Genomic DNA, 26128 nt, shown 5'->3' on the forward strand with positions numbered 1-26128 from the left:
AAATGAACAATTGGTATAATACAATTGACAATATATATAGAAACATGGATGATATAATGAACAATTAGGTACAAAAGGGAAGAACATGCAATTGGTATTACATATTGGACATGGAATACATAATAAATTAGGCAATACTATATAGGGAGAAAATAATCTAATTGTTAAGTATATGATGGAGAATTACAGTTCCAATTATAAATCATTATGGTATGTCATGTTAAAGAGATGTGTCTTCAGTGCTTTACGGAAGTTAATTAGGTTTTGAATAATTTTCAGGTCAAGAGGTAAAGCATTCCAAATTTGCGAACTCAAGTATGAAAAGCTGGACGCATGCATTACTTTATATTTTTTTATTTACTATACCTGGTGTTATTGTTGTGGATGGGACTTTTAACCCTCTGGTTTCCACAATGCTTCCATCGGTGTGAACTACAATCAAGGTGGCTTTTTCGGTATTCAGACTGTCACCAATTTGAAGAGTCGTTCTCTCCGACTACAGCAGATAAGAACTATTTTAAATCGTGCATTTGCAATTTAGCTCACAGTTTAAAGCAAGCTCCATAACCTTAACTAATCTTCAGAAAGGAAAAACTCCAGTAGAGTCCAGCATGGCTCAAGTGTGCAGCTCATAAGGCACAGTCATCTTGATAGGTCCTGAAACCAAGAGCAGCTCACAGAGAACAGATATTCTCTGGTCACTGCAGGGAGCTGCTCATAAAATGCAGGCATCCTGGCAGGATCCAGAATGAGCCAAGGACAGTTCACTGAGCAAAGAGCCCATGGAATTATTAATTTTCAATACAAAGTATCTGCCATTTCACACCAGATACCAATACAAAATCACTAAACCCCTCTACATTCACTGTATAATATTAAGTGCAAGCACCACTTCTGTAATCACAGTTATAAAACAGCAAGATATAAAAGTATCAAACCATTTTGTAAAGCCACATGTAGCTTAGCATTTGAACCAGGCCCAGAATGCAGTCTACAGCTTATGGGACACAGCCTAGCACTTAAACTCATAAACAGATAGTGCTGCTGAATACACATACACGTGGTGAATGTAATATTTATGCAGGCCTAAATGGAAATTAGTTCTTACCTGCTAATTATCTTTCCTCTAGATCAGGGGCGTAGCCAAGGGTGGGCCTGGACGGGCCCAGGCCCAGCCACTTTTGCTCCAGGCCCGCCCAGCCTCTTCTGTCCGCTCTCCCTGTCCGCATGGTCTGCTCACTTTTACTGCCCTGAAGCACCGTTCTCCCTCCAGCACCAGCGATTCCCATAGCCAGCCTTCTGCCAGCGCGCGTCATCTGGGCCTCTTCTCAGGCACGTCCCGCCTACTCTGCAACTTCCTGCATCCCACCTTTGTGGGAAACAGGAAGTTGCAGAGTAGGCGGGACGCGCCTGAGAAGAGGCTCCGACGACGCACGCTGGCAGAAAGCTGGCTATGGGAATCACCGGTGCTGGAGGGAGAACGGCGCTTCAGGTCAGTAAAAATGACCGGAACTGACCATGTGCAGGGGGCTGTTGCGAGGGGGGGGGGGTAGCGGGTAGAGAGGAAATGTGAGGCCTGTGCCCACCTAGTCCACCTCCAGGCCCATCTAAAAATTAAACTCTGGCTACGCTACTGCTTTAGATCTTCCAGACATGTGGTTTGTCTTCTATCAGCAGGTGGAGACTGACTAGTGGCATCATCACTTAAGAATCCTTTGCAGGGACCTGACTAGCCAATATTTCAATGAAAATGAAGATGGAAAAAGACATACTCAATCCCAATATAATCCAAGAGAAAGAATACAATCTCAGAAAAATAAATAATTGCTGAAAATCAAGCCAAATTGTTGGAACACCAAAACTAGGATTTACAAACTCAACTATTTACAAAATAACTCTTCTCAAGGAATTCTATAAACCATACTGAAAACACTGTGAGTGGGTTCTGGACTGCTCTGGGGGGTGTAATAAAAAGGATTTTAGAAATTGCTTTTCAACTCTATCTGCCTTGACTAACAAGTGCACTTGGGGTCTGTATTGTTGATTAGAAGTAATTCTGTTTAAAAATGATTGTTTAACTTTGATTGTGTGAAAATAAGTTGGAATGCAGAAGATAAGACAGAGCTCTAATTAATTTGGTACGTGAAGAGGAGGATGGCGCTTGTTTTCGAAGTTCAGACTGGCCACATTCCCACAGTATGGCTTGTTTACCTATTCTCAAGCATTCTGTAATTTTCCTTGACTCTGAAAATAAGCTTTAGCTTAATAAAAAGGGGGGCTTGTTGCAGCAGAGCTTTAAGGCTCATCTGTGGGTGGACGCATTGTGCAGAAAAGACTTATTCCTGGTCATAAGGAGACTTTGGGCTTTCGCTGCAACGGGCCTCCCAGCTGATGAGATAAGGGCCTGAAATTCCTGACCAGTGATGTTGTATGTATAATATGTATATATATGTCTTATAGCTTTCTTTTAGTTAGATGATTTATCATTGTCAGTGAGACAGGCTGTAAATCCATAGCAGTACAGAGGGACTAAATGAAAGAAAATTATTGGGTAAGAACTACCGTAATTTCTCCTTCCTTAGCCTTTCTCCAGATCAGTGGGCCATAACAAAAGCAGATCCCAAGGGCAAGAATGCATGAGGCCAATACATAAAACTCTTGCACTAAGAAGTCACATGGCATCATGATAGGAAGCAATTGCTGAAAAGTGGAGCTGCAGAGTGAATATGATCCCCTCCAAACCTGCTATCCTCAGAATCTTCAGCCTGTCTATATATCTGGCTATAGTGGAGAGTGTTGTCTTGTGCTGCGGAATGTTGAATTCAGTAGCCATGACTTCCACACCACCGAAGAAAGAGAAAGAAAAGCCTAAGGCTCCGTAGGGCAGATACACCAGTACCTTCAAGTCCCTCCATATGCTCTATGTGGACAGCAGAAACAGTGGAGGTGATAGCCACCAAAGAAGCAAAAACTGCACGGTTCTTCGATAAAATTGAGGCTGTTCTTGAACGCCTCAAGAGTTTTGGCCATGAATTTGATCATTTTCAACAGCGTACTAATGATCTTGAAAACAGATTGAACACAGAAGAACAGCAATGGAAGCAGATGGCTAAGTGCCTCACTGAGCTGGAAAATGAACTAGATGAGCTGGAAAATCTTTCCAGGAGGAACAACCTACACTTGATTGGAATTAGAGAATCACTGGTAGAGGGCAGAACTAGTGGGCTTTATACTTAATTATACTTAGTTGTTTGATATACTTTTTCTAGTGACGATGTTTCAATGAAGAAAAAATGTCATGAAGACTGCAGAAAAAGTTTAAAAAAAAAAAAGAATCCTACCGTACTCCAGACAATAGCATTATAAAAGAAAAAAATCCTTTCAGGATGTCCTTAACAAATACAAACCTATAGAGAAAATAAACTTCCCTTTGTTCTACCAGATTAGATACCAATCTGCTAGAGACTGAAAAATACTGGCTAATTAGGTTCCTGCACAGGATTATTAAGTGAAGTCACTAGTGTTAGTAGTTCTCAGGCTCCATATCCTGATAGAAGATGACAAACCATACATGTGGACTGGTCTGGAGGAACACTAAAATAAAACTGTCCATTAAAGGCACTGTTCAGCTGCTGAAAAGTTAATCATCGGCTTCTCTTCACTTCTCCCCAAAACTAGTCCCTTATTGTATGGGTAGAATCTAGCTGCATAATGAGCTACACAGATATCTCTCTATATAAAAGGCAAAACCAACGTTCTATGAAGCCTCCAGCCGGAAGTGTGAAGGGGGCGAGATATCCGGTTTCCCTATGAGTGTCTGCCCCGCCCTCTCTGTAACACAGTCAGTGAAGGAAAACAGCAGAGCACGAAATCAAATCGCTGGCTCTGTAACAGTCAAGGACTCAGAGGGGGGAGGGGAGAGAGGCCAGAGGGCAGGGACACACACACTCCCACATGCACACAGAAGAAAACATTGCTAGCCCCCGTTTCATTTGCATCAGAAACGGGGCTTTTTTACTAGTGTATCTATAAAAGAGCTGAGAAGACAGACTAGAGGGGTAACAGCAGCACAGTAGATGTACTATGTGAAAAAATGCAGTTGGCTGTACAAAGGAGAACAAGAGACAATGGGGGTCTTTTACTAAGGTGCGCTCACGTTTTTAGCATGCGCTAAAAATAGGTGTGCGCTAAATGTTAGCGATGCCAATGTATTCTGTATAATTATACTATGGGCGTCTCCAACATTTAGTAAAAGACCCCCAATGATTATTAGTTATCTGACATGGCCTGTGTTTCAGCAGATTGCCTGTGTCAGGGATCTAAAAAAATACATCAATTTTTTTTAAATGTATAAATGCATAAATATTGTTGTGCATCAAAACAAATCATATACAGTCACAGTATATGAAACAAATCCTAGACATATAAAATAGAATGTATTTATTTATTTATTTATTTATTTATTTATTTGTTGCATTTGTATCCCACACTTTCCCACCTATTTGCAGGCTCAATGTGGCTTACAATATTCCACCCTGGCTATTGCCATGGCTGAGTAGAGGTACAATTAATAATAAGACAAGAATATGAGTAACGTGGAGGGGCATAATCAAACGTCGCTGGCGAAATAGTTCACCGGCGATCTATTTTGGCGGCGGTGCAACAGCTGGCCAGAACCGCATTATCGAAAAAGTTGGCCGGCCATCTTTTTTTTCGATAATACGGTTTAACCCGGCCAAATGCCTTGGATTTCGCCGGGTTTGAGATCGCCGGTTTTGTTTTTCATCGATAATGGAAAAAAATGCCAGCCATCTCAAACCCGAAGAAATCCAAGGCATTTGGTCATGGGAGGAGCCAGCATTTGTAGTGCACTGGTCCCCCTGACATGCCAGGACACCAACCGGGCACGCTAGGGGGCACTTCTACCAATTTTTTAAAAATATACAAATACCTCCCAGGTGCATAGCTCCCTTACCTTGGGTGCTGAGCCCCCCAAATCCCCCCAAACCCACTCCCCACAACTCTACGCCATTACCATAGCCTTTATGGGTGAAGGGGGGGCACCTACATGTGGGTACAGTAGGTTTTGGGGGGGGGTTGGAGGGCTCAACACTTAGCACCACAAGTGTAACAGTTAGGGGGGGGGTGGGCCTGGGTCTGCCTGCCTGAAGTGCACTGCACCCATTAAAATCTGTTCCTGGGACTTGCATACTGCTGTCAGGGAGCTGGGTATGACATTTGAGGCTGGCATACAGGCTGGCAAAAATGGTTTTTATTTTTATTTTTTTAGTGTGGGAGAGGGTTGGTGACCACTGGAGGAGTACGGGGAGGTCATCCCCCATTCCCTCCGGTGGTCATCTGGTCAGTTGGGGCACCTTTTTGAGGCTTGGTCGTAAAAATAAAAGGACCAAGTAAACCCGGCAAAATACTGCTTAATGCCGCTTTTTTTTCCATTATGTGCAAAAGCCGGCCATCTGGTAGCCACGCCCATGTCCCGCCTTCGCTACGGCGCCGACACGCACCCTTGAACTTCCGCTGGCGAGGCAACGGGAAAGCGACGATGTTGTCAAAAAAGCCGCTTTCGATTATACCGATTTTGCCGCTTTTGAGAGCTCGCTGGCCATCTCCCGATTTATGTCGGGAAATGGCCGGCGATCACTTTCGAAAATAAGCATGATAGTGGAATAAAACATTAGGTATGGCGAGATCAATGATGAAATAACAATTAAAGCAGTAATGTACTAAAGTTCAGGTGATGGGTCATTGTGATATGTTCTACTAAAGAGATAGGTCTTCAGTGACTTCCAAAAATTGATTAGGTCGCTTATTTTTTTCACATCAAGTGGTAATGCATTTCAAAGCTGCGTTTCTATGTAAGAAAAACTGGATGAATGTATTAATTTATACTTTAGTCTTTTGCAGCTAGGGAAGTGTAGATTTAGGAATGTGCGTGAAGATCTTTTGATGTTCCTGGGTGGTAGGTCAATAAGATCTGACATGTAGACAGGGGCATCTCCATAGATAATTTTATGAATCAGGATGCAAACCTTGAATATGATAAGTTCTCTGAGTGGAAGCCAATGTAGTTTTTCTCTTAAAGGTGTGGCGCTTTCAAATTTTGTTTTACCAAATATGAGTCTGGCTGCAGTGTTTTGGACTGTTTGAAGTTTCTTAATGATTTGTTCTTTACAGCCAGTGTAAAGTGCATTGCAGTAGTCTAGATGACTTAGCACCAATGATTGTACCAGACTGCAAAATATGTCCCTTGGGAAGAAAGATCTTACTCTTTTGAGTGTCCATATTGAGTGGAACATTTTCTTTGTTATGCTTTTCGCATGGCTTTCCAAAGTGAGGTTTTGGTCAATGGTGGCTCCAAGGATTTTCAAGCTGTCTAAGACAGGTAGGGAGAAGTTTGGTGTGGTTATCGTAGTGGTTTTATTTATATTGTATTGTGAAGATAGGATGAGACATTGTGTTTTTTCAGCATTGAGTTTTAATTTAAATGCATCTGCCCATGAGTTCATGATTTTGAAGCTGTGGTGAATGTTATAAGTGATTTCATTTAAATCATGTTTGAACGGGATATAGATCCTCACATCATCTGTGTATATGTATGGATTGAGGCCTTGGTTAGATAACGATTTGGCCAGAGGTGTCATCATTAGATTAAAGAGAGTCGGTGATAGTGGTGATCCTTGGGGAACTCCACATTCAGGTTTCCATGGAGCTGATGTAATCGAATTAGAATTCACTCGATATGTTCTTGCATTTAGGAAACCTCTAAACCAGTTGAGCACGTTTCCTCCAACTCCGAAGCAATCAAGTAATCTGTGACTTACCATGTCAAATGCGCTAACATGTCAAACTGCAGGAGAAGTATACTGTTGCCCATTGCAATTGCTTGTTTAAATTTATTTAGAAGAGTAGTTAATACTGTTTCGGTACTGTGATTAGATCGAAATCCTGATTGGGAGTGATGAAGAATAGAGAATTTGTTCAGGAAGTCATTGTTTATTTACCATACCTTCCATTAATTTGGTTACCAAAGGGATAGATGCAACTGGACGGTAATTGGTTATTTCGCTTGTTTTTTTCTTTGAGTCCTTAGGAATTGGGGTGAGTAGAATATTTCCTTTGTCATTTGGGAAGAGTCCATGATGAAACATATAATTTATATGCATCGTCAGGTCAGTAATGAATCGTTGAGGGGAGAGTTTTATAAGGTTGTTGGGACAAATGTCTAGTTTGCAGTGAGATTTGGCGAACTTATTGATTGCTTGGGAAATAGTGTCATCCAATAGTGTGTCAAAGATTGTCCAGGTACGATCAACTGGCTGCTCATCAGGAGTAGGATGTAGACAGTCAAGGAATTTTAGGTTGTCAGTATTTCGCAAGGTTGTCCGCTGATGGGGTGTCATTGATGTTTGAAGTAACCGGTGAGGTATCTAATAATTTGTTCACAAATTGGTAAAGTTTATGTGTATCTTTATAACCTGGCCCTATTTTAGATTGGTAATATGATCTTTTGGTTTGTCTAATGGTATATTTATATTTTCTTTGAAGCTGTTTCCAGGCGTTAAGTGTGGATTCGTCCTTTATCTTCCAGGCTCGTTCTAATCTTCTAACTTGTGTTTTTAATTTTTTCAGATCTTCATTAAACCATGGTGTTGAATTCTGTCTGCATGAGGTTCTAGTTTGCAATGGAGATATACTGTCTAAAATACTTCTGCATCTATTGTCCCATTCTATAAGAAAGTATTTCGAGTCTGTTTGTGCAGACCATTCGTTCATATAGATTTGTTGCCAGAATATTACCGGATCAATATGGCCTCTTGTGATGTAGGTTATACGTTGTTGATTATGGTGTATATCTTTATTTTGCCATTGTAGGGAGAGGTTCAGTTTGTAATGGTCGGACCATGGAACATTTGTCCACTTTGTTTCTGTAAATACGAGATTTAAGTCCGATGAGAATTTGTGTGTAATCATGTCAAGTGTATGTCCTATAATATGGGTTATTTGCATACATGGCCAGTGAAGATCCCATAGATGGAAGAAATCCTTGCATTCATGTACATGAGTTGAGTTGGGGGCTTCAAGATGAAGATTAATATCTCCTAATATGAGTAGGTTCGTATTAGAAACACACATATTCGATATAAATTCCATAAAGTGTGATTGGCAGTCGTGCCAATTGCCTGGTGGTCTGTAGAATAGGATAGCATTTAGGTGGTCAAGTAGGCTGGAGTGGTTAATTCTAATTGAGGCAATTTCCAGATGAGGGCTTATAGATTCAGCTATACTTGTTACATTGAAGTAAGATCTGTAGATTACAGCTATGCCTCCTGCTCGTTTATCATTTCTTGTCCAAAGGGTAATTTTGTATCCTGGGGGACATAAATCTAAAATAATAGGGTCCTTAAGATCATGAATCCAAGTTCCGCTGATGAAAAGAAGATCAAGTTTGTCTGATGTAATCCAGTCTGTTATTATTATTGTTTTGTTAACTACTGATCTGGCGTTTATGTAGCCCACTCGGATTATTTGATAAGGGTCAGTGAGGTTCGTAGAAGTATTCATTTTAGTTAGTTGTCTGATCTCTTGGTATTTGGGTATGTTTTGATCTTTCTTTCCTTTATATTGATTATATTCGTAAGTATTAATTTTCCTTTGAGTTGATTATTGTATTTTTGGTGATGTGTCTTAAGTTTATGTAGTTTGCCAGCTTTGTGGATAGTGGGTATTTTGTAGTCTGGGAGAGGGCTGGTCAATACGTGGTATAATAGGGATAAGAAGTAAAATATTAAGAGCAACTTAGCAATGAGCATTTTGACTTTCATTTAAAATGGTGCAGTAGGATATGATGATGTAGATCTTTGCCCAGCTGTACAGCTCAGTAATAATTATTGATGTCAGTTATCATCAGTAAAAGTTGATGGAAATCAATAATCCATGGTTTGCAACCATAAGAGTAAGTGTAGTACAAAATCAGTAGTGTATTCAATGAGAGCAGTTAAGGAGCTGTTGCAATCAGTATAAATCAAATCATAATCAACAGTATATTGCAATGAAAGCTATTAAAGAAGCATTGCCCTTAGTATAGGGCAGTAATATTTAATGGATTCAGTGGTCGATGGTGGTATTCAGAATAATTAGTGGGAGCCAATTGACCAATAAAACTGATCTGTAGTTATAGATGAAACTCATTGATCATCTGAGTATAGCAGTATGGCATTTAGCTTTTCAATATTGATTTTTCTTCAATTTCCTTTATAAATTTAATTGCAGTATTTGCAGATAATTATTCATCCAATAATTCTGGTAATAATCTAGTTGTCACGTTTTCTGCTGTGCGTATTATCTTTTTATTCTTATTATTTTTTGAGATTCGTTAAGATAGGTAATTATCTTTGTTTCTCCAACGGGCTGAATATGAATAACTGCAAGAAATTTATCCTCAGCTGCCTTAGTCGTGGTCTATTGGTTGCTCTATGAGGTCGGTTAATTCTTCTAATCAACTCTTTATTATTCAAGTCTCACTTCGGTAGTTGTTGTGGGTGAGTAGCGACAGCCGGGCACGCGCTTATCCGGGCCTCGTCGTTCAATTCGTGCACCGGTGGTCGTCTCCGGTATCGTTTTCCTCCGCAGCTCAATGTATGTTACTTAGCAATTCTAACCTCCGTCGGCTGATGCTGTGTTTAAAGCGCAACGGGGATGGCCCGAACAGCTGTTTAAGGAGAAGAATGCTGCGGATGCTGTTGGTAGAGAGGTGAGGGCAAGCGCGGGTGGCTTGCACGTGGGAGGTGGTCAACGGCGGGTAATGTCCAGAATGGATGTTGTCGGGCGGGTAATCGGTGAAATTAAAGTTTGGTGCCGCAAACGGGTGCTGAGGTTAGTTAAGCAGCACTGCTGACTTGGTTGGAGTGATTCCAATAGATGAAGAGATGCGGCCAACTGTCGGCGGTTGGTTACGCTCCTCAACTGCCTTGTCCGATCTCCTGGTACTCCGCCGCAATAGCTCGCGTTTCTCGGTATCACCGGGTCGCTGCGGGGCACTGGGTCCAGTAGCGTGTAACTTCACCTCCAGGACTGAGGGAAGCCGCGGTTCTTAGCGATTCCTGCGTCTCGCCTCGCGACCTACGATCCAGTCCACGGTCCTACCTGGGAGGAGACCACGAGGTCGCTCGAGTCTCTCGTGCGAGACCGTCGACTAGGTCTGGCAGAAATCAGAATTCAGCTGTCACCCTGTTTGGGTGTCCATTTGGGTCCGTTTAGGGTCGGACGCTCGTTCCCAACTGACCTCTCCGACTGATTATCTGACCAAGGGTCTGCAGAGTCAGTTGCTCTGTGACTGTTTGGTCCTACTCAAAAGAGCTTACAATCTAATCAGGACAGACAAACAGGACAATATAGCAAAGGGTTACATTTCTCTATCAGCTACAATAATTTTTTGAAGTTGTTTTACTGATATTCAGGGGGTTTTTTCATGATATTTATATCTACATATGGGGACCTTTCAAATAAATTATAAGGCTGTCAAATAAGAAAAAAAAATGTCCTCCAACTTTTAAGGCACTGCCTATCCAACTGGAACAGCTTCAGACTTTTTTTTACAGATGGACAACCCATATGCATTCCCTTACTTCTCGTAATCTTTTGCTATTGTTTTGGGTGTTCTAAAACCGCAGCAAGCTCCGCCTACTGGCCTCAGCTCATATAGAGTGTCGTTTACTAAAGACTAGATAACCCGAGCTAATCTTTAGTAAAAGACCCCAATAACAGACTAAAGGTTCACTTTGTCTCCTCTTTCACTTTCCTTCTACCTCTTTGGGACAGAGGGCCGCAAGATCACCTGGTCCCAAAGCAGACTAAGAGCCAGACGGAAGTTGGAATCATAATCATAAATCTGATACAGAAAGTTAAAAGTAAATGAAAAGTTTTGAAAATGTGGGTAGCCAGCATTAAGTGTATTTAATAATGAATAATTAACACATAAATCAAGTGGGAACAGAGAGAACTACCATCTTTACCAGTCACTGATTATTCTGCCACTTTTGGGCTCATTTTCGAAAGAGCAGGACGCTCATCTTTCGACATAAATCGGAAGATGGGCGTTCTTCTCACAGGGTCGTCCAAATCGGTATAATCGAAAGCCAATTTTGGACGACCCCAGCTGCTTTCCATCGCAGGGACAACCAATGTTCAAGGGGGCGTATCGGAGGCATAGTGAAGGCGGGACTTGGGCGTGCCTAACACATGGACGTCCTCAACCCATAATGGAAAAAAAAGGGCGTCCCTGACGAGCACTTGGACGACTTTACTTGGTCGTGTTTTTCTTACGACCAAGGCACAAAAAGGTGCCCGAACTAACCAGATGACCACCGGAGAGAATCGGGGATGACCTCTCCTTACTCCCCCAGTGGTCACTAACCCCCTCCCATTCTCAAAAAATATCTTTCAAAATATATTTTGCCAGCCTCAGATGTCATACTCAGGTCTGTGACAGCAGTATGCAGGTCCCTGGAGCAGTTTTAGTGGGTGCAGTGCACTTCAGGCAGGCGGACCCAGGCCCATCCCCCCCCCACCTTTTACATTCGCGGAGGAAAGAGCAAGCCCTCCAAAACCCACCACAAACCCACTGTACCCATATATAGGTGCCCCTCTTCACCCATAAGGGCTATGGTAGTGGTGTACAGTTGTGGGTAGTGGGTTTGGGGGGCTCAACACACAAGATAAGGGAGCTATGTTTCTGGGAGCAATTTCTGAAGTCCACTGCAGTGCCCCCTAGGGTGCCCGGTTGGTGTCCTGGCATGTCAGGGGGACCAGTGCACTACAAATGCTGGCTCCTCCCACGACCAAAGGGCTTGCATTTGGTCATTTCTGAGATGGGCGTCCTTGGTTTCCATTATCGCCGAAAATCAGAAACAACCAAGTCTACAGATGACCATCTCTAGGGACAATCTAAATCTCAAGATTTGGGTGTCCCCGACCATATTATCAAAACGAAAGATGGACGTCCATCTTGTTTCGATAATACAGATTTCTCCGCCCCTCCATTGTGATGTTTTGCGAGGACGTCCTCAACAAAACTTGGGCGTCCCTTTCAAGTATGCCCCGCTTTGTCTCCAAGATGTATTACTGATATGTGTCATAAAAATACTGTGTGAAACACTCTACGACAGTGATATGACTGAATTATACAGAGAGTAAATACTTCTATAATCCAAATATGTGTACAAACAGCAGATAATAAATGTCACAACAATATGACATCACCAGCATACGAACCTCTAATAATTACTCTTGCTGGAATTCTGCGTCAAAAAAAAAAAAAAAATCTAAATTCTGCCCAAAAAATTTCAATTCTGCAAGTTTGTCATAATTTAACCAATACTACCATCCATATTTTTCCCAGGCCCCCACACATAAGAGTACAACTTTTTTACAGCCCCCAACACTCTACCATCTATATTTTGTTTCAGCTGCACCCCCACCCCTGCGGTAGGAGGAGCTGCTGCATAAGGAGTACCTTCTTTGGGGCAGTAAAGAACCCCACTCTTTCCTGCCCCAAAGAGGTACTACCGAGCAGCTCCTTCTCCTACTTCACAGGTGAGCACAGAACAAACAAAGGGCATGACTGTCCTGTTTATTTAAATGTTTTCACGAACAGAAATTATTTTACCAGTGTTAATAATAATAAACATGCTGCATAAATGTAATGAGAAACAGTTGAACAGTATAAAGTTCCTATGGTCAGTGAAGTGCAAGTATTAAGGCAAAAGACCTATGAGTCACAAACCTGTGAAAACAATAAGGGAGTCATAGAATCAACCTTGAGCAGCCTGGTGTGAAACAGAGACAGGGAGTCTGTGTAAGGGTAGCAGAAGGAATGTTGCTTGCAGACATTTGTAGATAAGAAATGTGAGAACAAGCTTCAAAGAAAAGGGTTGCTGACGTGCACATTGGGTGCAGTATGAATGTAAGTGTATTTAAACTGAGGAGAAGATATGTATCTTAAGCAAAGCAAAGCAAGCATATATCTCTGTACTACTGCTGAGCAAACATATATCTCTGTATTATTGCTAAAAATATATCGTGTAAGTATACTTTGCTTCCAGCATGATGTTCTCATGCTGCCTCTGTCCAACGGAGGACAGTTGAAAAAATAAAAATTTTTGATTATTCTTCTTTATAATAGGTGTCAGTTTCTTTGTTTACACACATATAAGGTGTAAATAAACAATTGGCGACCGCAGAAGGACGCGGCTGCCGTCGTTCTGATTAAGTTGTTGTATTGGAAATCGTGTGACTTTCTTTCCTATGATCTCCAGAAATGGCCAGCCTGGATTGAGTAGGTTATAGACTGTCAATCAGCTGAACCGTGAGTATATCTTGAAGCAAAGTCTTTTGAAAAATTGCTTTTTTATTTTTATTCTTGTATCTTTCATTATCTATATTATTGTTTGCTGTGTATTTTGCTAGCTTAGGCATTGTTTGTTATTATATCATGAGACCTTTTCAGTCTAAGAAGGAACCATCCCCTCAACCCGCTGCAGAGGGTCAGGGAGAAACATCTATCACTCCTTATGTTTTGTATGTAGATAGCCGAAAGAATTGCTCACCCCTTGTGCATGTTAAGGATACTTTTCCCTTTGAGGCACCCATTATTCAAAAGGTCTGTGAGAAATGGGCTGGATATGCCTCACAGGATTCATTTTTATCATGGCCAGGTGGTGGTTCATTTGTAAGAACTCAGCTGTTGTCTGTTTTAAAATACATACAACAAAACAAAAAGGGAAAATCCTTGCAGAAACACTTACATGTTTTAAATCTTTTTATGGTAGCAGCAGACTTATACCATGCTGATAAAATGAAAATTGAGACACAGACGCGTGAAACAGCATGCATGAAGGCAGACGAGGAATTTCAAAAACAGCCTCCTTATCAGAGCTCTGAAGCTGCCGCAGCAACATTACAACATCTTGGATACCTTTTGCAGAACCAGCTGCCACTGCTGAATTAGGAATGTTAATTAGACAATTTACAATCATTCTTACATGTTGTTACCCATGAATTGGACATTGCTTTAACCGCCCTACAAAGGCAGATTGATGATGATGTTTGTGAACTTATTAATGATACCTCATGTTGTACTGTTATCAGAAATCTATTATTGTGAAAAATGCAATGCAGCGCATTCTTTCTCTAGCAAGAATTCAAGTAAGTGATTATGAAGGGATATTAGACACGTCATGGTGGGATACCATAAAAAATTGGTTTGGAGGATTAGGTCCATGGTTAAGAGGGATTGTGACTGGATGTATTGTTTTCATATGGGTTGCAGGACTCTTATTATGTTGTTTGCCTTGTTTGCTTGGCTGCTGCAGACGAGCATGTCAAGATTCATTGAAAATGACCATGGTAACTCAGATACAAAATATAATGCCTGACACCAGTGACTATGAACCAAACTGTCCTGGGTTACTGATGACTCCCGAAAGTTCTGTGGTTTGATAGAAAATGTTTGTCATTGCCATGACGGCCTGAGGTGTTACCTATTTATAGGATGATGCCCAGTCTAACAGTGATGAAAACTATAACCATGAAATTTTGGTGAACCTTGCTTTACAAGGTTCAAGGGAGGATTTGTTAATAATAATAAACATGCTGCATAAATGTAATGAGAAACAGTTGAACAGTATAAAGTTCCTATGGTCAGTGAAGTGCAAGTATTAAGGCAAAAGACCTATGAGTCACAAACCTGTGAAAACAATAAGGGAGTCATAGAATCAACCTTGAGCAGCCTGGTGTGAAACAGAGACAGGGAGTCTGTGTAAGGGTAGCAGAAGGAATGTTGCTTGCAGACATTTGTAGATAAGAAATGTGAGAACAAGCTTCAAAGAAAAGGGTTGCTGACGTGCACATTGGGTGCAGTATGAATGTAAGTGTATTTAAACTGAGGAGAAGATATGTATCTTAAGCAAAGCAAAGCAAGCATATATCTCTGTATTACTGCTGAGCAAACATATATCTCTGTATTATTGCTAAAAATATATCGTGTAAGTATACTTTGCTTCCAGCATGATGTTCTCATGCTGCCTCTGTCCAACGGAGGACAGTTGAAAAAATAAAAATTTTTGATTATTCTTCTTTATAATAGGTGTCAGTTTCTTTGTTTACACACATATAAGGTGTAAATAAACACCAGCTCCAGTTTCAGGAATGAATCACTATTCCCCATGGATAGGCTGTGTCTAAAATCCTTAAGCTCACCTTCCAAAATATGTGGAACAGAAAGTACCACTCTTACTCCTGCTGGCAGCGAACAGGAAAGAACCCCACTCTTTCCTGCACGGTGCCGCCACTTCTTCTTAATGGCTACTGAGACTTGCTGCGGCAGTCTCATAAGAATTCCGCCTGAAGTCTCAGCAGCCATTTTAAAGAAGTGGTGGCACCAGCCAGAGAACAGCGGCAGCAGGCAGGAAAGAGTGGGGTTCTTTCCTGCCCTGAAGAGGCCCCTAGACCACCAGGGCATATTCATGTAGGCCCTGGGAGGGCCCACCAAGGCTCGTGCGGGTGGCGGGGGGCCAGACAGCCATCATTTACGCCTTCTTTTCTTTTTTTTAAATTTACCCTCAGCGTGCAGATTCTGTGCGAAAATGTTGAATTCTGTGCAACTGAGGAATTCTGCGCAAATTCCGGAGAAAATAATGTATGTAAACAAAAAATGATACAATATTGAAATCATATAGAATAATCTTTTTCAAAGATTTTTTAAAATAATTTCTTATTTTATTAGATGATACATTCTTCATCATTTGTGCAATACGAGAAATTCATTTTCCTCCTTTTTTTATACTAAAATGAAATGTTTAATTTGTTATGATATTTAGCACAACCTGACAGGCATGCACTATCTGTTTATCGTTACTTTTATTTACTCTATATGATTGCCAGATTGTAGGGCTCATTTTTGAAACAGGAAAACGTCCAAAAAGCTGCACAAAGTGAAAGCTGGACCCTTTTTTTGTATAAAACATCCAAACTGCTATTTTCTAAACACACTTTTAAGATGTTTTTCTATGCAGTTTGTCTGCAATGCTCTAAATCACTGGAGGGATTGAAGTATGACCCCCCCCCCTACTAACCTAATGGTCACTGAACCCCTCCCACCCCCCCAAAGATGTGAAAGAAACAGTACACACCAGCCTCTATGACAGCATCAGATGTTATGGCTATTCCTATCCCTGGAGTAGCCTAGTGGTCGGTGCAGTGGACTGTAGAGAAGGGGACCCAGGCCCATATCCCACTCTAACTGTGGTGGAAAGTTTGAGCCCTCCAAAACCACAGGGCTATTGTAGTGGTGTACAGTTGAGTACAGTAGGTTTCTGGTGCGTTTTGGAGGTCTCACCAGTGAGATGTACCTGAAACCTTTTATGTGAAGTTCTCTGCAGTGCCCTGTAGTGTGTCCCACTGCTCTGCCGGGGAGGTCTGTCTGGACAGTCTACTAGGAATGCAGCCCCCCCCCCCTCCCCAGTACATCCTAATGGATTGTTGTTGTGCGCTTTTCCCTTGGAGGTTATTTTGTTTTGTTTGGGGTTTTTTTAATGGTCACAAAAGAAAAACACACTGATCACAAAACATCTACAAAACATCTAGGAAATAGCCATTTGAAACAAAAAGATAGATATTTTTCTGGTTTGAAAATTGCTATGTTTGGCACTTGATTTTTGGACGTTTTCAGCAAAACGTCCAAAATTGGATTTAGACATCATATTGAAAATGCCCCTTTGTATCATTTTTACATATGTTATTAGAGGTTCATATGCTCAAGATGTGATCATATTGATGTGATATTTATTATCTGCTGTTTACACATATTTTCTTTTTTACTTATGAAAATTAATAATAATACCCAAGAATACATAAGTGTAAGGCAACAAAGAACAATAAATATAAACAAACAATAATCATACAGCAATTTCAATTTTAAGTCCACAATTAGAGCTTAGCAGAGATATTTGGAAGAAGGAGAAGTAAAAAATTAAAAAGAAAAAGGTTAATACTACTCAACCTCTCTTACAATGTCGGGCTTTCACTGTGTATCCCAGAGTGGATGTCCTTATACCTATTTTCAAAGGAGGAGTAGGCTCTTATCAGGTACGAAGAAAGTTAGTTGTGATGTAATGCTTCACATTATTATACTACTAGTAAAAAGGCCCGTTTCTGGCAGATATGAAACAGGTGCTAGCAAGGTTTTCCTGGGAGTGTAGGTTCAGGACCCCCTTACCCTCCAGTGTTGGTGTTGATCCCCCCTTTCCTGCCCCTGTCATTTCAGGACCCCACTCCCACTCCCCACCTCTCCTCGTAAGATACGTCCCCTACTCCTTCCCCACCTCCCCTCCTTCCTCCCCCCTCCCTTGTCCCCTCCTTCCTCCCCCCTCCTCCCCTGATGTCGTATCGGGACCCACCCCTTTTGTTTGTGAAACTTGTAGTGGTCCATTAGCAGGAGAAAAAAATATGTGTGCAGCAATATAACAGGTGGTAGGGTGTCCCTGTAACCAGGCATTCCAACTGACCACAGATGAAGATTTAGAACAAATTAGTATAGTGATCCCATTTTTATGCCTTCTCTGTGTACATCCATATGCTGTAGAAGCTGGCATGTTTGAAAATATAAGCGAGATTAAATAAAAATGGTACCAACAATAAAGAACAATGTAGATGCAGGTGCTCCTAGTTTTGCTTGCTTTGTTTTGAGTAGACGGGGATGAGGGCTGCGCGGGGAAAGGAAAACTGAAACTGACCTGATTGGTTTTAGCGTTTTGGCGTGACGGAGCTGTGAGGAACTTGCCTGGTGTGAGCGGCCTGAGTCTGTGTGTTTAGATTCGCTGGGTGCTGAGCCTTGGTGGGAGGTGGGTGGCCGGGGTTCGGAGGTGTATCTTGGAAGGAGTTGGAGCAGCTCATAGGTTTCCTTGGTTTGTTTTGAGTAGACGGGGATGACGGCTGTGCGGGAAAAGTGAACAGAGGGTCGCAGCAGGGGGGTCCAGGGTTCAGTAAGGCGGGGGGGTGTTCAAATCGGAGGGAGGGGGTAGTGTTGAACTCGTGGGAGGGGCGGGAGGGGCTTTGAACTGGGAGGGAGGGAGTGACGTGCGTGGTGAGTGACGTGTGTGGGTTGGGGCAGGTGTGTGGATCTGGTGGAAGGGGTTGCTTTGGTGATGCGCCGAGGATGGGGCTGTTTTGTTTTTTTTGGTTCGGGAGGGTGGCAGCAGTGTTGAGCGAGTCCCAGGCAGGGGGAGGGAGGAGTAGGGAAACACGTTCCACGTGTTTCCCTACTCCTCCCCCTGCCTGGTTCGTTGTTTGCTTTGATGGGGGTGCAGGGTGGTACCGGTGGCTACCTGGGGTGGGTGTAGGGGCTACTTTCGCCGACTTTTGGGGGGGGGGGGCGTTTGGAAGGGTGGATCCTGCGCTTCCTACCTTCCAATGGGACGTCATCTCTCTGTTGAAAACGCACCTCCAACGTGTGAAATAGGGTGAGCGATGCGATTGGGTGAGTGTCATTGCCCCGCCCTCAACATCATCACGTGGTGACGCGAGGGCGGGGCAAACACTTATGTGATCTACACAACTTCAATTTAGAATGTTGGAAATTTCTGAGGCTTCATTAGAACGTTGGAGGTGCACAGAGAGATAAAACACATCTACAAGGAAATTTTAAACAATACCGAGCCGTTACTTCTATGGCCTTGGGACTAACGAACAAGAACCAACGTTGTGATTGTATAGATCTAGCTACATCCTGGAAAACTCAAATTTCATACCAAAGAGCAATTCCTGTCTATTCCTGAAAATTTTCTGCAAAGCCATATCACATACTATCACAGTTTTTCAAAAACTGCAATTAAAGTTACTGATTGGGAGCATCTAAGTTGTATTATCAAGTTGCTCATTTAGTTTCTGAGATCTCCAATGAGACTACCAAATTAGTCTCATCTGTAGAAGCAGGCCCAGCAGAAGTAGGAACATAATATGCATGTAATTCTGATGGTAGTGAAGCAATCTTCAGGTCTCCTTTAAATACTTATGGATATAGCTGATAATACAGAATGTTTTAGAAAATTGATAAACCTCAGATTGTTTGAATAGGAATAATTTTCCAACAATTTCAGTCTACGAATTAAACCATATTATCTTTCACAATAGCAATATCCAAAGTTTCTGATTTAACAATTTTCTAGTTCAGATCTTGCAACTTTTTCCATCTGTACAGAAAGAGAAAATACAATTTCTACTATATTTGCTACCTGAGCAGCTTGAGTTTGAAATTGCGCAAAATCTGTTTCAAATCAGCAATTGCACACCAAAGAGTGTTAAGTTATTACTTGTGATTTAGTAGATGACTGAACATAGTCCAACATTAGAAGGCGACCAAAACCGATTATTTCTGTTTCAGGTGAAACTGAATCTGCAGCTGAAATTTGCAGCTTGGTTTCAGCCTGAACCAAAGTCAACACTGAAACTGGCCCAGCCCCTCAACAGGCACAGCCCCCAACTCCCTCCATCCCCTCTCTTCTCCTCTTCCTGCCTCAAACAGGAGGAGCCATCCCCTCCCCCCAGGCCTAGCATATCCTTGGTAGTCAGTGACTAGTCAGGACAGGAGCAATCCTCAGTCGCTTATCGCTCAACTTGTGTAACACTTAATCATTATCAAAAACACTTATTCTGTCTACTCACATATTCAAAACTTTTCATTTACTTTTAACTTTTATTTTTCTGTATCAAATTTATGATTACATTTTTTTATATCTATGATTTGTTTCATATATTATGGATGTTTATGATTTTTGATACACAATAATATGTATTTATACTTTTTTTTTAATGTATTGATATATTTTTTAAATTCTTGGCATGGGCAATTGGCCGAAATAGGGGCTGTGTCAGATCCATAATAAACATTGTCTTGTTCCCCTTTTGTAGCCGAATGCATTCTGTATGAGCTACAAATATATGGATAAGCGAGTTATGCATTCACTGCCTGCTGGCAAATGTATAGCTCACTTTGAGTTTCAGGCCCAGTGTGTACTGTTCTGGACAAGGTAAACCATAGGAACATATGCAAGGATAGCTACAGTAAAAATATAATACAAGTTATGCATGCAAAATGAATAAGGGTATTCTGTAACCCAAAGATCTTAAGAAACCTCACTATTAAATCTCCTTTCTGATTAGTAATGATCTGCAGGAAAAATTCATGCTCAACACTTAAAGAACCAGAAATTTTAAAACATCTGTTTTAATTTTACCACATATTAACTAGCACAGAGAATTTTTGGTCGCAGAAGTGTGGAATAATACAGATTGGACAAAAGCAAGGAACATTTACTCACCAAGACATGTCTAGAGATAGAAGCTGCACTGGCCACAGAAGTAGTGAAAACACTATCCGCAGATGTTCCAACATTACCCACTGTCACTGTGGTCACTTCTGCAACAGAAAATGGTACCATGTCAGTTTTAGAGATGTTCACTGAATGTGGCGGTGGTAGAGCCAGTGTGGCTGCACAGGGCCTAAGGGAAGTAGGAGAGCCAAAATTGCACTCTGTTCATTTTCTGCCCTATGCAGTGGGTGGAGGGGGAGTGCTAGGGGGTATGTCGCACAGGGCATGTTTCCAGCTCAGGGCACACATGGGTGACGGTTCCCTTTAGCCCAGTGAATCTAATAAACAAAAACAAAAAAAAAACATTTAATTTAATTCAGTAGGCAAACGATCTGGTGTAAATATCTGGTGTACACAACCTTGTGGGGGTTGTGTATATTGTCAGTACTCTTGTGACACTAATGAAGTCATTGTTCCCCACATGAACAATCAAAAGAAATTTGTTTTGAAAAGTATTACCACTTGTACCAGCGAGCAAGTAGTTTATTACATTATGTGTCCATGCAATTTGTATTATATAGGCCACACTAAACAGCAGTTAAAGAGCAGATTGGCTGAACATATCAGCAATCTGCGTCATGATAAGCAGGAAAATCCTATAGTGGCACATTGGCAACAATACAAGCATCAAATAGATCAGTTGCGCTGCGTGGTCTTAATGCAAATGTCCCCCCCCCCCCCCCCCCCGGCACATGGGGGTGACATTAGTGCTCGCTTGCTGGTGCAGGAACAGCGATTTATTTTTACGTGGAGAACGGTGACTCCCTCTGGCCTCAATTGTGAGGTTGAGTGGGTCTGATTTGGTGTGGAGCCCCTTCAATTTAATTCAATTGAATACGGGGGGGCGTGTCCTCCCGCTCGGGTCATTAAAAATGGGTGTGTTTGGCCCTAGCAGATCAGCGCTGTATCCTCTGACCTCGGCTGGGGCGAGTATCCTTCTGGCAAGCAGCCGTATACAAGCGAAATAGTAAGTGATGAGATAGTTGATTTAGATTGTGTTGAGATGAATTGCACTGGATTCACATTTAGAATGATATTTTCATGATATTGTAGATGATATGTTGGTTCCTCCTGAGGAAGAGTTGAAATGTGGTCCTGCATCGGGGAACCGCTAATGGAATGAACAGCAGAAAGAGCTAGCTGTGAGGGTGGATGTTGTAGCCCCTCGCCATTGCCTAACAGCTATTGGATTCAACAAAAGCCCACAGCGCGCTGGTGATTTTGGATGAAGCAGATGGACTTTATTACTTACGGACGCAGTAGGGATGTAGTCCCAGTGTAAGCTTTTTTGAACTGGAATAGCTGCGTGAATGTAAATGCAGCTCATGTAATTGAGTTGACTTTAAGAGCAAACAGTCCGGGAACCGGTAGCGCTGTAAGGGCAATATTGATGTATAGTGCTATGTACATCACGGGATACATTTAGGCATATTTTCAAAGCACTTAGCCTTCCAAAGTTCCATAGAGACCTATGGAACTTTGTAAGGCTAAGTGCTTTGAAAATACGCCTGAATATTGTATTACATCATGTTGAGATACATGTGAAGTTTATATTAGGCAGTAAAGGCAAGTGGTGAATGATTGTGGATGAATGTGAGTGCAGGTAGATGATGTATGTCATCTGTTTTTGTAATAATGTAATTGTTGAAAATAAAAAGTTAAAGTTTTTGTCATACTACTGGAGTTTTTAGTGTTTTAGTAAATACCTTTTGCCAAATGAATTAAAGTTAAATTCATGATTCTCAAACCTGTCCTGGGGGCCCTCCAACCAGTCATGTTTTCAGGATATCCACCATGAATATTCATGAGATAGATTTCCATGCAATGCCTCCACTACACGCAGATTTCTCTCATGCATATTCATTGTGGATATCATGAAAACCTGATTGGGGTGTCCTCCAGGACAGGTTTAAGAAATGATTTCACTTTAAATTAAAAGGGAATGTTATACCATTTTTACTAGAACCAATCAACTAACCAAAGAAATCACACTAAAACCCCCTGTCTCCAATTTCCTTCAAGCCTCCACCATGCCCAAACTCCCCCCCCCCCCCCCCCAAAAAAAAAAAAAAAAAATTTACACTGGATGACTCAAGAGAATTAGCACATTTACAAAGCCTTTCACTGATATATTAAAAAGTCATTTTAGGTGGCTTGCATGGTATTTAAATATGTAAATGACCAATGTGTTTTAAGTAGCAATTTTAAAATGTTCCTACGTACACATTGTGATAAACACAGGTTTGCCCTACCCAAGTAAGCCGCCAGAGGGCACTCTTCTACAAGAAACTGGGAAAATGCCATGATAGAGCCAGTAGAGGGAGCTCCAAGGGAATATCTGGGTTATACCCTGAAGGGACATGTCATAGGATCAGCTTTTCCCTATGGAGGCCACCAGGTGGAACTATCGAAGTGGGGGAGAGAAAGGTAGAGAAGGAGAGTTCTAGACTGAGACCTGACTGGAACCAAGAGGGCAGGGCCTAAAGAGGTGGGGAGGATTATTGATCACCTCATAAATTCCTTTCTCCCAGTGGAGAGGAGAAGGAGGGGAAGCCAGATGCCTAATGTTTACTGCTTGATGGGGTATGCCTGGTGCCTGGGAGAGAAGGTCTCAAGGAAGGAGGGCCAGGAGGAGCCTCTCAAAACCAGGAAGGTACTAAATGCCCTGATGTTATAAGGCTGTTGGAGCTGATAATTGGCTAAGTGTCTTGATGCTATGCAGCTAATAACCCTGGCAGGTTGCTGAAGAGTTCCAGCAGGGTCTGTGATGAAATGCTCTGATGTTACAAAGCTGTTGCAACTGATAATTGGCTAAGTAGTGGGAGCAGTGTCCTAAGAGACTGAGCACACATTAAGGACCTCTTGGAGAAGTATTCTGGACTGTGTTAAAGGGCCAAGTGCACAATGAAGGTTAGGAATTGTGTGACTAAAGCTTAAGCCAAATAAAATTCTTAATTATAAGAAGCATTGGAGTTGCTGTGTGTTTGTCAATGAAACCTGTTAGAAGGAGAACAGAGGGTGATGAACATTTACAAAGACGGCTGGAACCTGAGAGTGTTGAAGGAGTGCCGGACCGTGGAGTAAAGCTTTCCACCCACGTGGTACTTGGAAGGAAGCTAAGCAGGGTCAGCCCTGGAAGGGTGACCCGGTTACAACATATAGATCTATACAGTTTCCAGGGGACTTCCGGCGACCACTCATGGAAAGACTTCAGTGAACCTTACCACTCCCATGGAAAGACCTCAGTGAACCTTACCACTCCCACGCCAAACAGAATTCTTTCTCCATGGCCTTTCTATAGCACTAGGAATAATAATGTAGAATCAGCTACTAAAATCCAGGGATAGCATGCCTAAACAAATTAAACCGAAATCAACAACGTCCATCAGGGATATGTATGCCACCAAGCACTCAAAGTCCCAGACAGACATCATCAGCCCCACAGCGGGAAAAAGCATGGAAGAACAGTTGGTCAGTTCCACCATCTCTGATAAAAAACCTGGAGACATTTGGCAGAAAATATTGAAAGAGATAAAGAACTCTAAATCGCTAGTACTGAGCCACCTGGATTACTGTAACTCCATTTTCGCAGGATGCAAAGAAAAAACCATTAAGAAACTCCAGACTGCCCAAAATACCACAGCTAGACTCAAATTTGGAAAGGCGAAGTATGAGAGTGCCAAACCCCTCAGAGAAAAATTACATTGGCTTCCACTAAAAGATTAAATTGCATTCAAGGTTTGCACCTTAACCTTCTTAAACCTCCACTACCCCAATTGTAGAGGACTGAAATACAAATCACTACACGCATCTACCTTCACATACCTCTGCACAAAATCATGGAATAAACTACCGAATGCTATAAAAACAACGCATGACTTGACAACCTTCCGGAAGTTACTGAAGACGCACCTGTTCGAAGAGACTTATAATAAAAATCCTCCTTGATGACTTGATTCCATTCTACATCTAAACCAACTAATACTGATCCCTTCTAATTTGATTATGTTAATCACATTATCACTAGTGGTCATTATATCTTACCTGTTTTATTTTGTGTTATGTAAATAATTCTACTGACCTATCTACCAAATTTCTTACACAGTAATATGTTAAATTAGACCATACCTTTTACTCTGTTTATGATTATACCTTTTGCAACATAGTGTAAGCCACAAATAGTGGGAAAATGTGGGGTACAAATGCAGCAAATAAATAAATAAATCAGAAGAAAACATTGAGTTCATCAATGCCTGGTTGAATGTAGTGAAGTGCATCTATGGGAACTAAAGAGAATCTGAACTTACATTAAAAAAATGGAGGCTCTCCATGAAAAAGTACTTCCTGTCACTATTCCTGAGTTCACCCTACCTCCCCCCCCCCCCCCCCCCCCCCCCGCCATAACCGCAACCTCAATTCATGTCCTCTAGTTCTACCACCTTCCCGCCTCTGGAAAAGGTTTGTTTGTAAATTAATACCTTTTAAATATTTGAACATATGTATCATAACTCCTGTCTCTCCTTTCCTCCAGGGTATACATGTTCAGGCCCTCAAGTCTGTCCCCATACGTCTTGTGGCGCAAACCCCATATCATTTTAGTTGCTTTTCTATGAACCGCTTCAAGTCTTTTTACGTCCATAGCAAGTTACAGCCTCCAAAACTGAACACAATACTCCAAGTGGAACCTAATCAACGACTTATACAGGGGCATCAACACCTCCTTCCTTCTGCTGGTTATACCCCTCTCTATGCAGCCTAGCATTCGTCTGGCCGTGACCACCACCTTGTCACATTGTTTTGTCACCTTGAGATCCTTGGACACCATTATGCCAAGGTCCCTCTCCTGAGCTGTGCTTATCAATCTCTCCCTTCCTATGTGGTACATCTCCTTTGAATTTCTGCACCCCACGTGCATCACTCTGCACTTCTTGGCATTAAATTTTTACTGATATCTACAATTTCACCAGTGTTATCCGTATGTAATAAGTAAACCTTATTTGTATATATGGTTATTTACTGTTTTTAATTTTTTAATATGCAGTGCTCAGAATTTGCTCGTGTGCCTTTATACCATACAAAATGGAGTCGGCCCGTAGCAAGCAAACATCATAGCATTAATTTATCACCCCAGTTTGAACTGTATTGAACCCTAAGTATTGCATTGATTAAATATTTACTGCCAGACCTTTGACCATTCTTCTACTTTTTGGAGATCTCTTCTCATGGTTTCTACTCCCTCTGGGTATCTACCTTCTTGTCATCCACAAAAAGGCAAACTTTTCCTTCTAATCCTTCAGCAATGTCTCTCATAAATAGCCTAGCTGATCATTCAGTGCTGCAAAACAAAGCATTCATTTATGTTTTCGAGAATGGCCAATTATCCTGCCAACATACTAAAAAGTGAAAAGATGAGGACAACAACTGGAAACAAACTGTAACAAAAATTAATCATGGGAAGGGCGAGGAATTTGTGAATGGAAAAGGACAAACAATACTGCAGGGATCTACTGGTCCTGACTGTGGTTGCAAGTTCCGCTGTATGGATGGTTTAAATGACCAAAGTAAGCAAGAAATTCTTTCAACAAAATTAGAGATTATGCCACTCAGAATCTGTCTTTGAAACTAATGGTGACAAAATTAGATGTCAAACAGCATTAACTCCTAAATTAAAATAGGAAGCCAAGAAG

The 26128-nt window shown here is 41.6% G+C and overlaps 1 protein-coding gene across 1 annotated transcript in view; it reads right to left on the bottom strand.

The window, feature by feature from the left end:
- DEAF1 (DEAF1 transcription factor) overlaps positions 1 to 26128 on the bottom strand; it is a 149580-nt gene that overhangs the window by 121335 nt on the left and 2117 nt on the right. Inside the window, exons 2-3 of the mRNA XM_030201297.1 lie at positions 20391 to 20488; positions 367 to 496 (exon numbers count right to left, since the gene is read on the bottom strand). Of these exons, the coding sequence (XP_030057157.1) occupies positions 367 to 496; positions 20391 to 20488 (228 nt within the window). The remainder of the gene's footprint in view (positions 1 to 366; positions 497 to 20390; positions 20489 to 26128) is intronic.

Source organism: Microcaecilia unicolor, chromosome 4 (assembly GCF_901765095.1).
Source record: "Microcaecilia unicolor chromosome 4, aMicUni1.1, whole genome shotgun sequence".
In the NCBI taxonomy this organism is placed as follows: Eukaryota; Metazoa; Chordata; class Amphibia; order Gymnophiona; family Siphonopidae; genus Microcaecilia; species Microcaecilia unicolor.